Raw genomic sequence first — 12,415 nt, 5'->3', positions numbered from 1 at the left:
TTGGCAGCAAAGTCCATTGTGTGACAGATAAGTAGCCACTTCAGCTCTTGGCTGGATAAAGCCTGCACACCATGTAACTAAATATCCAGCCACAGCAACAGATGCATATGAATCTAGCAGTACTCTTACCAAGAATGCTCACATTCCACTGAAAACCAGGGGTGTTTAGGGAGGCACAAGGACCATTTTAATTCACAGAATACAAGAGGCTTATATTTCACCCTGAGGTAAATCAAATCTGGGACTCATATGAACCTACCCTTCAAGGAAGAATGCCAAATGAAGGGGATGCTGTGGTAACATGAGCTAAACCTCTGCTTCATTCCTGGCCTCCACAGAAGTACCACAAATAACATAGCTCCTCTCAAGAAAAAAAGCATTAGATTTTGATTCATACTACAAATAATGATTGAATGTCACAGGACTCAATTCCTGAAAGTTATAGTTTCCTTACAGGGCAAGAACAGGAGCTGTTTAGAGGGTGCAGTTTTTTTAATACAGAAATTGCTATTTGTGTAAATTCTGGTAGATAATTTTTCTAGCATGAAAAGAAAAACTAAAGGCTTCATAATTCCTAGCCCAGAACATGAGAAGTATCTGACAGGTAAATGGCTTTGTGGAGAATTTTTTAAGGTCAGATATTTTCTTCTCAAAATTTGAACACATTTTAACAATTCTCAGTTCAAATCTGTTACTGGTAAATGTGAAACATAAGGGCTCCTCTATAAGGAGCCCTAACTTTTATCACAGTAAAGTTTTGGGAGGTTCATTAGGATCATTGGGAAGATTTATAAGTGTAAGAAGGGAAACTGGGTCCATGTTAGGAAATAACATTGCTCTTTAAGTGTGATGGGCAGGAAGACATAAATATATTAACTTCCATTTTTTCTTATAAACCTTCTCTATTTGAGTGGTACACAGTCTAAATTTAAGGCTACAGGTTTCCCTTCCATTTTTAAATTAATATGCCTAAGCCTGTATTTCTAAATGTAAGAGTTTAAGAAATCCTCTTATAAAACGAAAAAAGCCAGTGTGCATATATTGCTTCCCATATGGAACATCTTTCATTGTTGCCTCCAGCATCCTTTCTTGTGGATAAAGAACCCATCTACCCTTTCAGGGAACTATGTCATCCTTACACTTAATACTAGATGTGCTCAAGGCTATCAAGGTGCTGCTGTTCCCAAGACCCTCATCCTTGGTGGAAAGATCTAGAAAATGTGTATACATTATTTTATCTAAATAAATATAAAATATATATAATTATATATACAAAAAGATGATGCTTGAGCAACAGGGCTTTGAACTGTACAGGCCCATTTATACAGATTTTTTTATACTATTGTGTACCACAGGATTCATGGTTGGTTGAATTTGTGAATGTAAAACCTCAGAGGGGAAGGGTTGACTGTAAAAGTTACAGGCAGATTTTTGACTGCTTAGAGGGTCAGTACCTCTAAACCCCACTATGCATTGCTCCAAGGGCATGTGTGTGTGTGTATCCCCACACTTTACATCTATATTTATTTCTACATATATGTTGGAAAATACAAGTTAAAACTGATATCTACAATGTCAATTCATCACTGAAGGATTTTCTATTCTCCTTGAGTGTATTTTTTAACTCTCTTCTCTAACAGTGAGCAATCTGTCTTCCAACGTCCTTAATATATTTACATATGTGAACAAGCCCCCAGACATATCACCCATCTTTGTTGGTGTACACTATTATCCACCTGCTTGCCTCTGACTCCCCACACTGGCCTCCTCTGCTCTCCTCACCCATGCGTGGGTTTCACAGCCTTTACAGGCTCCCCTGACAGACTGGGCAAGGATGGCATTCCATGGATATGCCATCGTCACTTGGCTCTGATTTCCCACACCAGGCCACGGTGTCCTACCCCACATGGAAGCTCCCGCACTCTGCTCGGCTTTGAACCTTCACACCCGGCCACCCATCCTTAGTCCACTCAGGCTCTGACAGCCACCATTCTGCCCCCACTGCATCCAGTCATCCAGCCAATGCAGATGGCTGCTTGGTGGTGCTCTCATCTAACGGCTATAGGGCTGGATTTTTCTGGAAGAGGGAGGGGAAACTGGAGAAAGTCATTTTCATTTATTAAACAGAATAATTTTATAAGGAGACATGTCTTTTCATCTCCTTTTTGGTTACCTATTTCAATCAGTTACAATAATTAAGCTTTTTAAGAAAAAGGATGACTCTAAAGTTTTAGATGACTTCATGTAAGGATGGACCTGCCATTTCTTAAGATAAACAAAAATAGGAGGGGTAAGTTTTGGAAACAAAATTCAGGCGTTTACCTTGACACATATTCACCTGAGGCATTCAAGTGAACAGAGAGACATCCAAGTGAAAAGGCTAACATGAAAGCTGGATATTGTATTCTGGAGTTCTGGGGACAGGTCTGGATTGGGGACATGAATTTAAAGTCCCTCCGGATACTAGCTGTTTAAAGTCATGAAAATAAATGAGATTACCAAGAGAGTAATTCTCTACCAGAACTCTCAGGACAAAGGCATGCTAATGTCAGAGCTCAAAGAGACAAGAAACAATGAGGCAGCAGGTAATGAAGAAGAGCAGTTAGTCAAGAGGAGAATCCAGAGAAAGCTGCAGAATAGACTATTACATTAAAGGTCCCCCCTTGAAGTATATCTTGCTAGCCATGACTTAATAGTCTCCTCATACAGTGACTAAGGACTTGACAAAATGACTTGCCTTGGCCAATGAGACATCAGCAAATGTGACACAAGCAAAGGCCTGATCTGGCCTGATATCCCCTATCGCTGATGAACACTATGCAAAAAAACTGATGCAAAAACCCTCAACAGAACAAGCCAAACAAATTCAGCAGCATATTAAAAGGATTATTCACCATGACCAAGTGATCCGTAATCATCAAGGAGGCTGACCCAAGCTTCCTTACATGGCAGTCAGAGGGGAACAAGAAAGCAAAGTTATGAGCAAAAGCTTCAAGACTTCTGAAGCTAAGGCTCAGAAGTCACATACTGCTTCTGCAGTAGATTGGGGATCAGAACAAGTCAAAAGGCGAAATTCAAGAGTAAGGTTAATAAGAGTCCACCCCTTGATGGAGAGGTGGCAAGTTATATTGCAAAGGGCCATGTCTTCAGGAATGGCTCAGCAACTTCTGGCCATCTCTGCCAACACTATACTATGTCATATATTAAATTTCCTCAAATTTTGGATCCATTTCTAGATTGTTTTAAAAACCAAGTCCATTAATGTGTATTACTATTCACATGCCAATGCAAAACTATTTTAACCACCTGTTAGCTGAATCCTACTTTATTTTCCCTCTTTAAAATTTCTTTTCATGGAAACTTAATTTTTCTATATGTTCCTTAAAATGCTTCTATCTCCAGCTTTAAGAAGGTTGTTATTTTATTGAAATCACATATTTGTAGGAGAATTTAAAGAGAATTTACTATACGTTGTCTTCTATCCAAGAGTACAATTTGCCTTTTAACTTTTATGAGTCATTTTTTTATATCCCTTGTTAGCATTTTACACTTTTATTTTTGTAGAGCATTCATATTTCTTGTTTATTCTTAAAAGTTTATTTTTCTATTGCTATTATAAATGATATTTATATTTTCTGATTATCAAAAAGAAAAGCTACTACTTTTGTATCCTAGATGTGCTGCTGCATAACCTTAGGCAAGTTACTTACTCTATTTAGGGCTTAGTTTCCTCATGAAATTTCATTGTGTTGATGTGAGTTATAAACGAGTCAACACATGTGAAGAGCCTGGCATAAGGTAAAGGTTCAGTAAACATCACCTATTATTAACAGTGTCACATAAATTTGGAAATCAGCCATCTTACTGAATTGACTCTCTTATTTTGACTAGTTCTTCACTTGATTCTCTTGGGTTTTCCAGATATACAGTATGACCATAATCTCAACAATTTCATTAATGTCTTTAATACTTTATACTTCTGTTTTTCTTTTAAAATAACAATGGCTAATAGCTCCAAAACAGTAATAAAGTATTACCTGATGGGTGTCTTATTTCTGACAGGGAAGAATAGTTCTATTACAAATGTAAACAACAGCTACATTAAAATGCTATTGCATAATCTATACCAACAAGTGCTTGTAGATATTCCTCCATCTGTGGCATGTAAGTTGTTTCTTGAGTTTTTCACTATTGAAAGTAACATAAAAATAGTTATCTTTGTACATAAATATTTGCACACATTTTTCATTATTTCACTGGGCAGCTGAATTCTAAAGTGGATGTCCAAAGTAGTGGGGGGATAAATTAGATGAGTTTGGGACCAGCAAACTATATAAAATAAACAACAGCGTCCCACTGTACAGCACAGGGAACTATATTCAGTATCTTTTAATAAACTACAATGGAAAATAATCTGAAAACAATGTATGTATAACTGGATTACTTCTCTGTACATCAGAAACTAATATAACATTGTAAATCAACTATAATTAAAAAATAAAACTTTAAGTACTGGAACTTAATTGTGTATATATAATGAATAAAAGATCTCAAAAGTAAAAGAAAACCAAAGTGGACATCCTCAGCTCCAGATTCACATGGCCTTTCGGTAAGACTATACCAATCTGCACTCCCAACAGCAGTATTATATGAGTACCCTTCTCTTGCTGCATCGCTATTGGCAGTCTGTTTGAGATAAACAAAATGATGATGTTTTTGTTTCCTTAGCTAGTACACCTATTAATTACACTTACACCCAATGGTGGAGTCTAAATTCTTACCTGTCAAGTGGCCCTTGCAACAATCCTGAATAAGATCTCCTCAGAGTAAGAATCAGTACAGCCTTGGCAGAACTTGCTTTGTTCAAATAGGGTTTCTCTACCTCAGCACTACTGATGGTTTGAATGAGATACTCCTTTGCTGTGGAGGACTATCTCACACACTGAAAAAAGTGTAAAGGCATCCCTGGCCTCTACTCATTTGATGGCAGCTGCACCAGTTTTTCCAATCTGTGATAACCAAAATATTATCACATATCCCCAGATACAGACAAATGACCTCTGCCAAAATCATCCCCAGTTGGATATATGGTGTTAGAAGAATAAAATCCTAGGCACTGGATACAAAAGTCTATGACCACAAGTGAACAATAATGGCTCAGATAAACTTTTGTTATAGGCAGAGACTAAAGAGACAAATCAATAAAATGTAGGCTAAAATACTCACTTTGCTTTATAGGGTGAGTCTGAACCAGAATTTTTTGCTTCCAATAAACTCTCATATTCCTTGGCCCTGGAGAGAAAAGTTTTATCATTATTAGCTATTTTGTTGCTAATTTTTATACCAAAATAAAATTTTGGCTATGTTTTTCCCCCCCAGTATTAAGAATATTACTATGCTCATTTTTAACAATTCCATTTCTGACACTGCTTCTTTACAATACTATAAATGCGATCCAAAAAGACTGAAAAATACATATTTCCTCTCAGGACAGAAAATCATAAAAACATTTCTGAGTTAGGGACTTGATACAGAATGGTGCTTATTTTTCAAAAATATCAAAATCATAATTAGATTTGAAACCATTTTAAGTTTCTATAGGTGGTTGAGATGGCTGAATATCAATGTACCTCAAGAGGTATTCAATGCAAAATTACTGTTGTTGTTGTTCAGTTGCTAAGTCATGTCCAACTCTTTGTGACCCCATGGACTGCAGCACCCAAGACTTCCCTGTCCTTCACCATCTCCCAGATTTTGCAAAATCACATGTCCATTGACTTTGTGATGCCATCCAACTGTCTCACCCTCTGTTGCCCCCTTCTCCTTCCGCCCTCCATCTTTCCCAGCATGAAGGTCTTTTCCAAAGAGTTGGCTGTTTGCATGAGGTGGCCAAAGCATTGGAGCTTCAGCATTAGTCCTTCCAATGAATATTTAGGGTTGATTTCCTTCAAGATTGACTGGTTTGATTTCCTTGAAGTCAGGGGACTCTCATGAGTATTCTCTAACACCACAATTCGAAAGCATCAATTCTTCTGTGCTCAGCCTTCTTTATGGTCCAACTTTCACATATATACATGACTACTGGAAAAACCATAGCTTTGACTATATAGACCTTTGTTGGCACAGTGATGTCTCTGATTTTTAATACGCCACCTAGGTTTGATACAGTTTTTCTACCAAGGAGCAAGTGTCTTCATTCTGAGGCTGCAGTCACTGTTCATCATGATTTTGGAGCGCAAGAAAATAAAATCTGCCACTCTTTCCATTGTTTCCCTATCTATTTGCCATGAAGTGATGGGACTAGATGCCATGATCTTTGTTTTTTGAATGCTGAGTTTTAAGACAGCTTTTTCACTCTCCTCTTTCATCTTCATCAAGAAGCTCTTTAGCTCCTCTTTGCTTTCTGCCCTTATGGTAGTATCACCTGAGTATCTGAGGTTGTAGATATTTCTCCTGGAAATCTTGATTCTACCTTGTGATTCACCCAGTCCGGCATTTTTCATGATGTATCTGCATAAAGTTAAATAAGCAGGGTGACAATATGCAGCCTTGATGTACTCCTTTCCCAATCGTGAATCTGTTTGTTGTTCCAGGTCCTGTTCTAACTGTTGCTTCTTGACTTGCATACAAGTTTCTCAGGAGACAGGTAAGACAGGTATTCCCATCTCTTTCAGAATTTTCCAGTTTGTTGTGATCCACACAGTCATAGGCTTTAGAGGGTCAATGAAGCAGAAGTAGATGTGTTTTTTGAGTTTCCTTGCTTTTTCTATGATCCAATAGATGTTGGCAATTTGATGTCTGGTTCCTCTGCCTTTTCTAAACCCAGACTGTACATCCGGAATTTTTTGATTCACATACTGCTGAAGCCTAGCCAGAAGGATTCTGAGCATTACTTTACTAGTATGTGAAATAAGTGCAATTGTGTGGTAGTTTGAACATTCTTTGGCATTGCCCTTCTTTGGGATTGGAATGAAAACTGACTTTTTCCAGTCCTGCGGCCACTGCTGTGTTTTCCAAGTTTGCTGACACATTGAGTGCAGCACTTTCACAGTACCATCTTTTAGGATTTTAAATAACTCAACTGGAATTCTATCACCTCCACTAGCTTTGTTCATAGTATTGCTTCCTGAGACCCACTTGACTTCACACTCCAGGATGTCTGGCTCTAGGTGAGTGACCACACCATCATGGTTATATGGGTCATTAAGTTCTTTTTTGTACAGTTCTTCTGTGTAAAGAATAGTCATTGAAGTCTAGAAGTAATTTTAAAAGTGGAAATGATAACCAGATACTCAAAGATTTGTTCTATTTTGCTTTTGTTGTTTATACTAGTCAGCATAAACATTTAATATTGGCATTTAGTCAAATGCCAAAAGTCTGCAAAAATCTAATAACATTTCTCTGTCATTGTTCAGCTAAGCTCCAGCTTGTGTGTTCCAGCACTTGAGAGCCATCAATAGGTCAACAATCAGCAAATGTCACTTCTACAATATATTAACAATGATTTTTCAGTTTCTCTTTTCAGAGGTCAAAATTTAAATTTTGACCATTCATCCAAAGGGTTCTAGTCTCTAATTAGTGACCTGTGAAAGAACTAATCACAATGTACACCAATCCAGAGAGCAATGACTGGTGAAAAAAAAAAAACTGATTCATAAAAACCTGAAAGATGCAATTTACAACAGGCCTAATGAGAGAAAAAATCAATCTAGCATAGGTTATGCTTGGGAATGAAGAAATAGCTAAATTAGAATTAAACATTAAATTATGTATGTTTCAACCTACATGTGCACATTGAAAGTGAAAGTTGTTAATCACTCAGTCACGTCCAACTCTTTGCAATCTTACGTACTATAGCCCGCCAGGCTCCTCTGCACACAGGATTTGCCAGGCAAGAATACTGGAGTGGGTTGCCATTCCCCTCTCCAGGGGATCTTCCCAATCCAGGGATCGAACTCAAGTCTCCTGCATTGCCAGTAGATTCTTTACCGCCTGAGCCAGGGAAGCTTTCAATGTGCTCATTGCTCTCAGCCAAAATATTAAGGCATATCAAAATGGGGAAATATCCACACTGTACTTGTCATTGTGACCCCATATGAAGGTGAGAAAAATTAGAATTATGTAGGGTTTAATGCATTCCAAGCACACATGCCAGAAGCTATACACTCACTGTCTTGTGCAGTCTTAAAAAATTTCTTTTCTCATCTTACAAAAAAGAAATTAAGGTTTAAGAAGTTGTTTATTATATCAAAACATTTCTTCTTCTGACGCTTCAAGTGGAAAAGACTGAACACATTCTCCCATTTGTACACACTTAACTAGAAAATTATAATACTATCCAAAGATATCCTCTGAAATGGTAGTTAAGCACTTTTTCCTAACTTGAATCTTATCTTGATTCACTTTTAATAATCAATTAAACACTTATTTCCAGAGTTCATACTCTGTATAAACTAAACTAGAATATGGGGGATAATAACAGTTATATAGGGCAGGGGTGAGGTATATACATAGTGGAGCTATTCAAGATATTTATTCTACACAAGGAAGAGGAAGATAAAGCATTAAAAGGCATATAATTCTGCAAAGCTGAGTAGGTAACAGATGTGAACTGTCACAAGTGCTCATTACCACCTAAGATGCTATGGGGAGTTTCCTCAAGGAAATAGAAAGTGTACCTGCTTGAAAGATAGGTAGCATCTGAATACACAAAAAGAAAATGACATTAACAGGAGAGAGAAGTGAGCAATAATGAACACACAGAGGGAAACACAAGTTATACTGAGGGAACTGTGTACAGATCCCTTTGGCTGGAGCAAAAGATTAAAATATGGGAATAATGAGAGATAAGACTGAATATTATAATTAAATTCTATTTACTTTTTAAGAAAATGACTCACTTTATTAATATTTTAAATTTATTAGTGTCATGTTGTATACTACATTTCCTCACTTTTAGTCTCCTTGTTATCATGATTATATTTTTTCTCAGCCATAATGTGGGATATTTATTTACTCCATTTTTTTGGCTAGCCTTTTCATAGGCTCTTTTGTTACCAATATACTCAAAAAGAATTAGATCTTATCAACTTCTATTTAACTTGTTTTTATCTTTATAAAGATATAGTACATTATAAGTGCCATATGTGTATTTGTTAAATAAAAACAAATAAATCCATACCATTTTCCAGGAAGGAGATATGAAAATTGTTCTAATCCTTGAGTTGTTTAGATCATTTCTACTTCAACTGATAAAATAACTTAATGTTAAAACTTCATTCTGAGTAATTTTTTTACTATATTCCCATGTTTCATTTTCTCACTGTCACAAATGTCAAATAGTTTATTTCCATTTTTTCTTACTCCAAAAAAAAAAAAACCTCATTACTTCAAATATTTTCTACCCCAACACCACGCTTTGGTTTCAAAATGTTCATTTTCTGTCTTTATAATTTTTTTTTTTATTCTTGGGTCAGCTTTATTGAGGTATAATTTACATGCAATAAATACTTGACGTTTTAAACCTATAATTTGATGAGTTTTCACAATTGGGCTTACCAATGTAAATGAAACCACAATCATGATATAAAGCATTTCTACCACCCACAAAGTTTTCTCATTTTTTTTTTTGCAATAACTCTCTTTCCCCTTCCCCTACCCTTTCGTTCCTAGCAACCAGCTGTCTACTTTCTAACCCAAAACTTTCTGAATATCAAATCAGTACAATCATACATACTCTCTTCTATCTGAATTAATTCATTTAGAATAAATCTCTTGAGAGTCTTTCATAATGTTGAATATATTATTATTTTATTCCTTTCCACTGCTTTACAGTGTACCGTTCTTTGGATACCATAATTTGTTTAATTCACTACCAGCTGGATATTTTACTTTCCAATCTGGGACTACTAACTACTATAAACATTTGTAGACAAATCACTGCATGGATAAATGTCTTAATTTCTCTTAGATAAATACAGAAGTGGGATTGCTGAGCTATATGACAAGCACCTGCTTAACCTTAATTTACAAAATGTTTATCAAATGGGTCATTCCAATTTGTACTTCTACCAGCAATGTATAGAGTTTCAGTTGCTTTAATCTCCAACTATTACTGGTAAATGGCCTATTTCTCCCCTCAATTCTGTCAGTTTTCCCTTAATGTATTTTGTGGCTTTCTCATATGCACATATGTTTGTAATTGTTATATATTTTTGATGGATTCATTCTTTCATCACTACAAAATGTCCTTCTTTCTTTATTGTACAAGTTTGGTCTTAATATATATATTGTATTATATTAATATAGTTTTAGCTACATTACCTTGCAGAGGTTATTCTTCTCATGAAGTATCTGTTTCGTTTCACATTAAGCCAGCTGGGCTCTTACATATTAAGTGAGTCCCTTGTAGATAGCATATAGTTGAATCATTTAAAAAAAATTCATTCTGCCAACCTGTATCTTTCACTGGAGTCTTTGAAGTGAAAGTGTGAGTCACTCAGTGGTGTCTGACTCTTTGTAACCCCACGGACTCTAGCCTGCCAGGCTCCTCTGTCCATGGGATTTCCCAGGAAAGAACACTGGAATTTGTTGCCATTCCCTTCTCCAGGGAATCTTCCTGACCCAGGGACCAAACTCGTTTCCTGCATTGCAAACAGATTCTTTACTGTCAGAGGCACCAGCAGAGCACCGGAGTCTTTAATGCACTTATATTTAACATACCTACTGATAAGGGCAGATTGACTCCTGCCATTTTGCTATTTTATGTATGCTCTCTTTTGTCCCCCATTTCCTTCATTACTGCTTTATCTTGTGTTAAATGAACCATCTTCATTCCACTCTCATTTCTTCACGCATATATATGTACATATAATTTGTTTAGTTATTTAGTCTCTTTGTAGGTGACCTGAATTATAATTAATATCTTATTTCATAACAGTTTAGCTAGAATTAATATCAGCTTGTTTCAGTAGTATACAGAAGTGTTCTATGTAGCATTTGGCTTCCCAGGTGGCTCAGTGGTAAAGAAGATGCCAGCCAAGCAGAAGATGTGGGTTCAATCCCTGGGTCATGAAGATCCCTTGGAGAAGGAAATCGTAATCCACTGCAGTATACTTGCCTGGGAAATACAATGGACAGAGGAGCCTGATGGAGTATAGTCCATGGGGTAGCAAAAGAGTCAGTCATGACTTAGTGACTAAACAACACTAATATAGCACTTATCCTTTATGCTAGAGTTATAAATCACAGATTTACACAGTGTGTGCCCATAAACATAGGTTTAAAATTATTATTTTGTGCAATTCACTTTTAATTCAAATGGGAAAAATGAGGAGTTGCAAAAATACTACATATACACTGACTTATATAGTTATTTCTATAGTGTTTTGTATTTCTTTGCGTGTTTCAGGTTACTGTCTACTTTATTTTAATCTCAGACTGAAGATTTCCTTTAGAGAGTCTTGAAGTGCAGGTCTACTAGAGACAAACACTTGGCTTTTGTTTATCATAAAATGTATGAATTTCTCCTCCATTTCTGAAATTTTGCCAAGTATAGAATTCTTGGTTGACAATTTGTTTTCTTCTACCAGGAAACTGAATATGTTTATCCTACTAGCTTCTGACCTCCATATTTTCCTATAAGAAATAAGCTATTATTATACTGCAGATATTTTATATATGAAGAGTTGTTTCTCTTTTAACACTTTTAAGATTTTCTTTGTCATTATCTTCCAATGTTTGATTATATGTCATAATGTGGATCTCTGCATTTCTTCTACTTTGAGTTTGTTGAACTTCCTGGGTCTGCAGATTCATATACTTCATTAAATTTGGAAAACTTTCAGATATATTTCTTCAAATGTCCTCTGCCCTTTCTCTCTCTACTCTCCTGGGATGCCCCTTATGTTTATGTTGGTATGCTGGATAGTGTCCCACAGGTCTCTGACTTTTAACCATTCTTTTTTCTTTCTCTTCTATAGAAAGGATAATCTCAACTGATAGTTTTCAAGGTCACCAATTCTTTCTTCTACCTGCTCAAATAACTTGATGAATCCTTCAAGTAATTTTTCATTTCAATTTTTGTACTTTACAACTACAAAATTTATTAGTTCCTTTAAAATTTTTAAAATCTCATTATTAACCTTTTCCAGTTGGTTAGGTATCATTCACATGGTTTCCTTTACCTCTCTGAGTATATTTAAAAATTTTAAACTTTTTGTCTAGGAAGGCCAATGTCTGGGCTTCCCCTGGGACACTTTCCATTAATTCCTCTCCCCCAAAGTATGGGCCACTTTTCTTTTTCTTTGCATGCCTTGCAACTTTTCCTTAAGAACACATCTCTATATTTAAAATGGATAACCAACAAAGACCTACTGTACAGCACATGGAACTCTCCTCAATGTTACACACCAGT

The 12,415-nt window shown here is 36.2% G+C and overlaps 1 protein-coding gene across 8 annotated transcripts in view; it reads right to left on the bottom strand.

Annotated features, from left to right (window-relative positions):
• The window catches only part of SCAPER (S-phase cyclin A associated protein in the ER), a 400,938-nt gene that overhangs the window by 207,321 nt on the left and 181,202 nt on the right, over positions 1 to 12,415 (bottom strand). For all 8 annotated transcript variants that reach the window (XM_020886983.2, XM_020886986.2, XM_020886987.2 and 5 more), the window contains one exon: positions 5,227 to 5,292. In XM_020886983.2, the coding sequence (XP_020742642.2) occupies positions 5,227 to 5,292 (66 nt within the window). The remainder of the gene's footprint in view (positions 1 to 5,226; positions 5,293 to 12,415) is intronic.

Source organism: Odocoileus virginianus, chromosome 16 (assembly GCF_023699985.2).
Source record: "Odocoileus virginianus isolate 20LAN1187 ecotype Illinois chromosome 16, Ovbor_1.2, whole genome shotgun sequence".
Lineage (NCBI taxonomy): Eukaryota > Metazoa > Chordata > Mammalia > Artiodactyla > Cervidae > Odocoileus > Odocoileus virginianus.
Note: the sequence above shows the minus strand (reverse complement) of the source record. Positions and strands in the feature narration are given on the sequence as shown.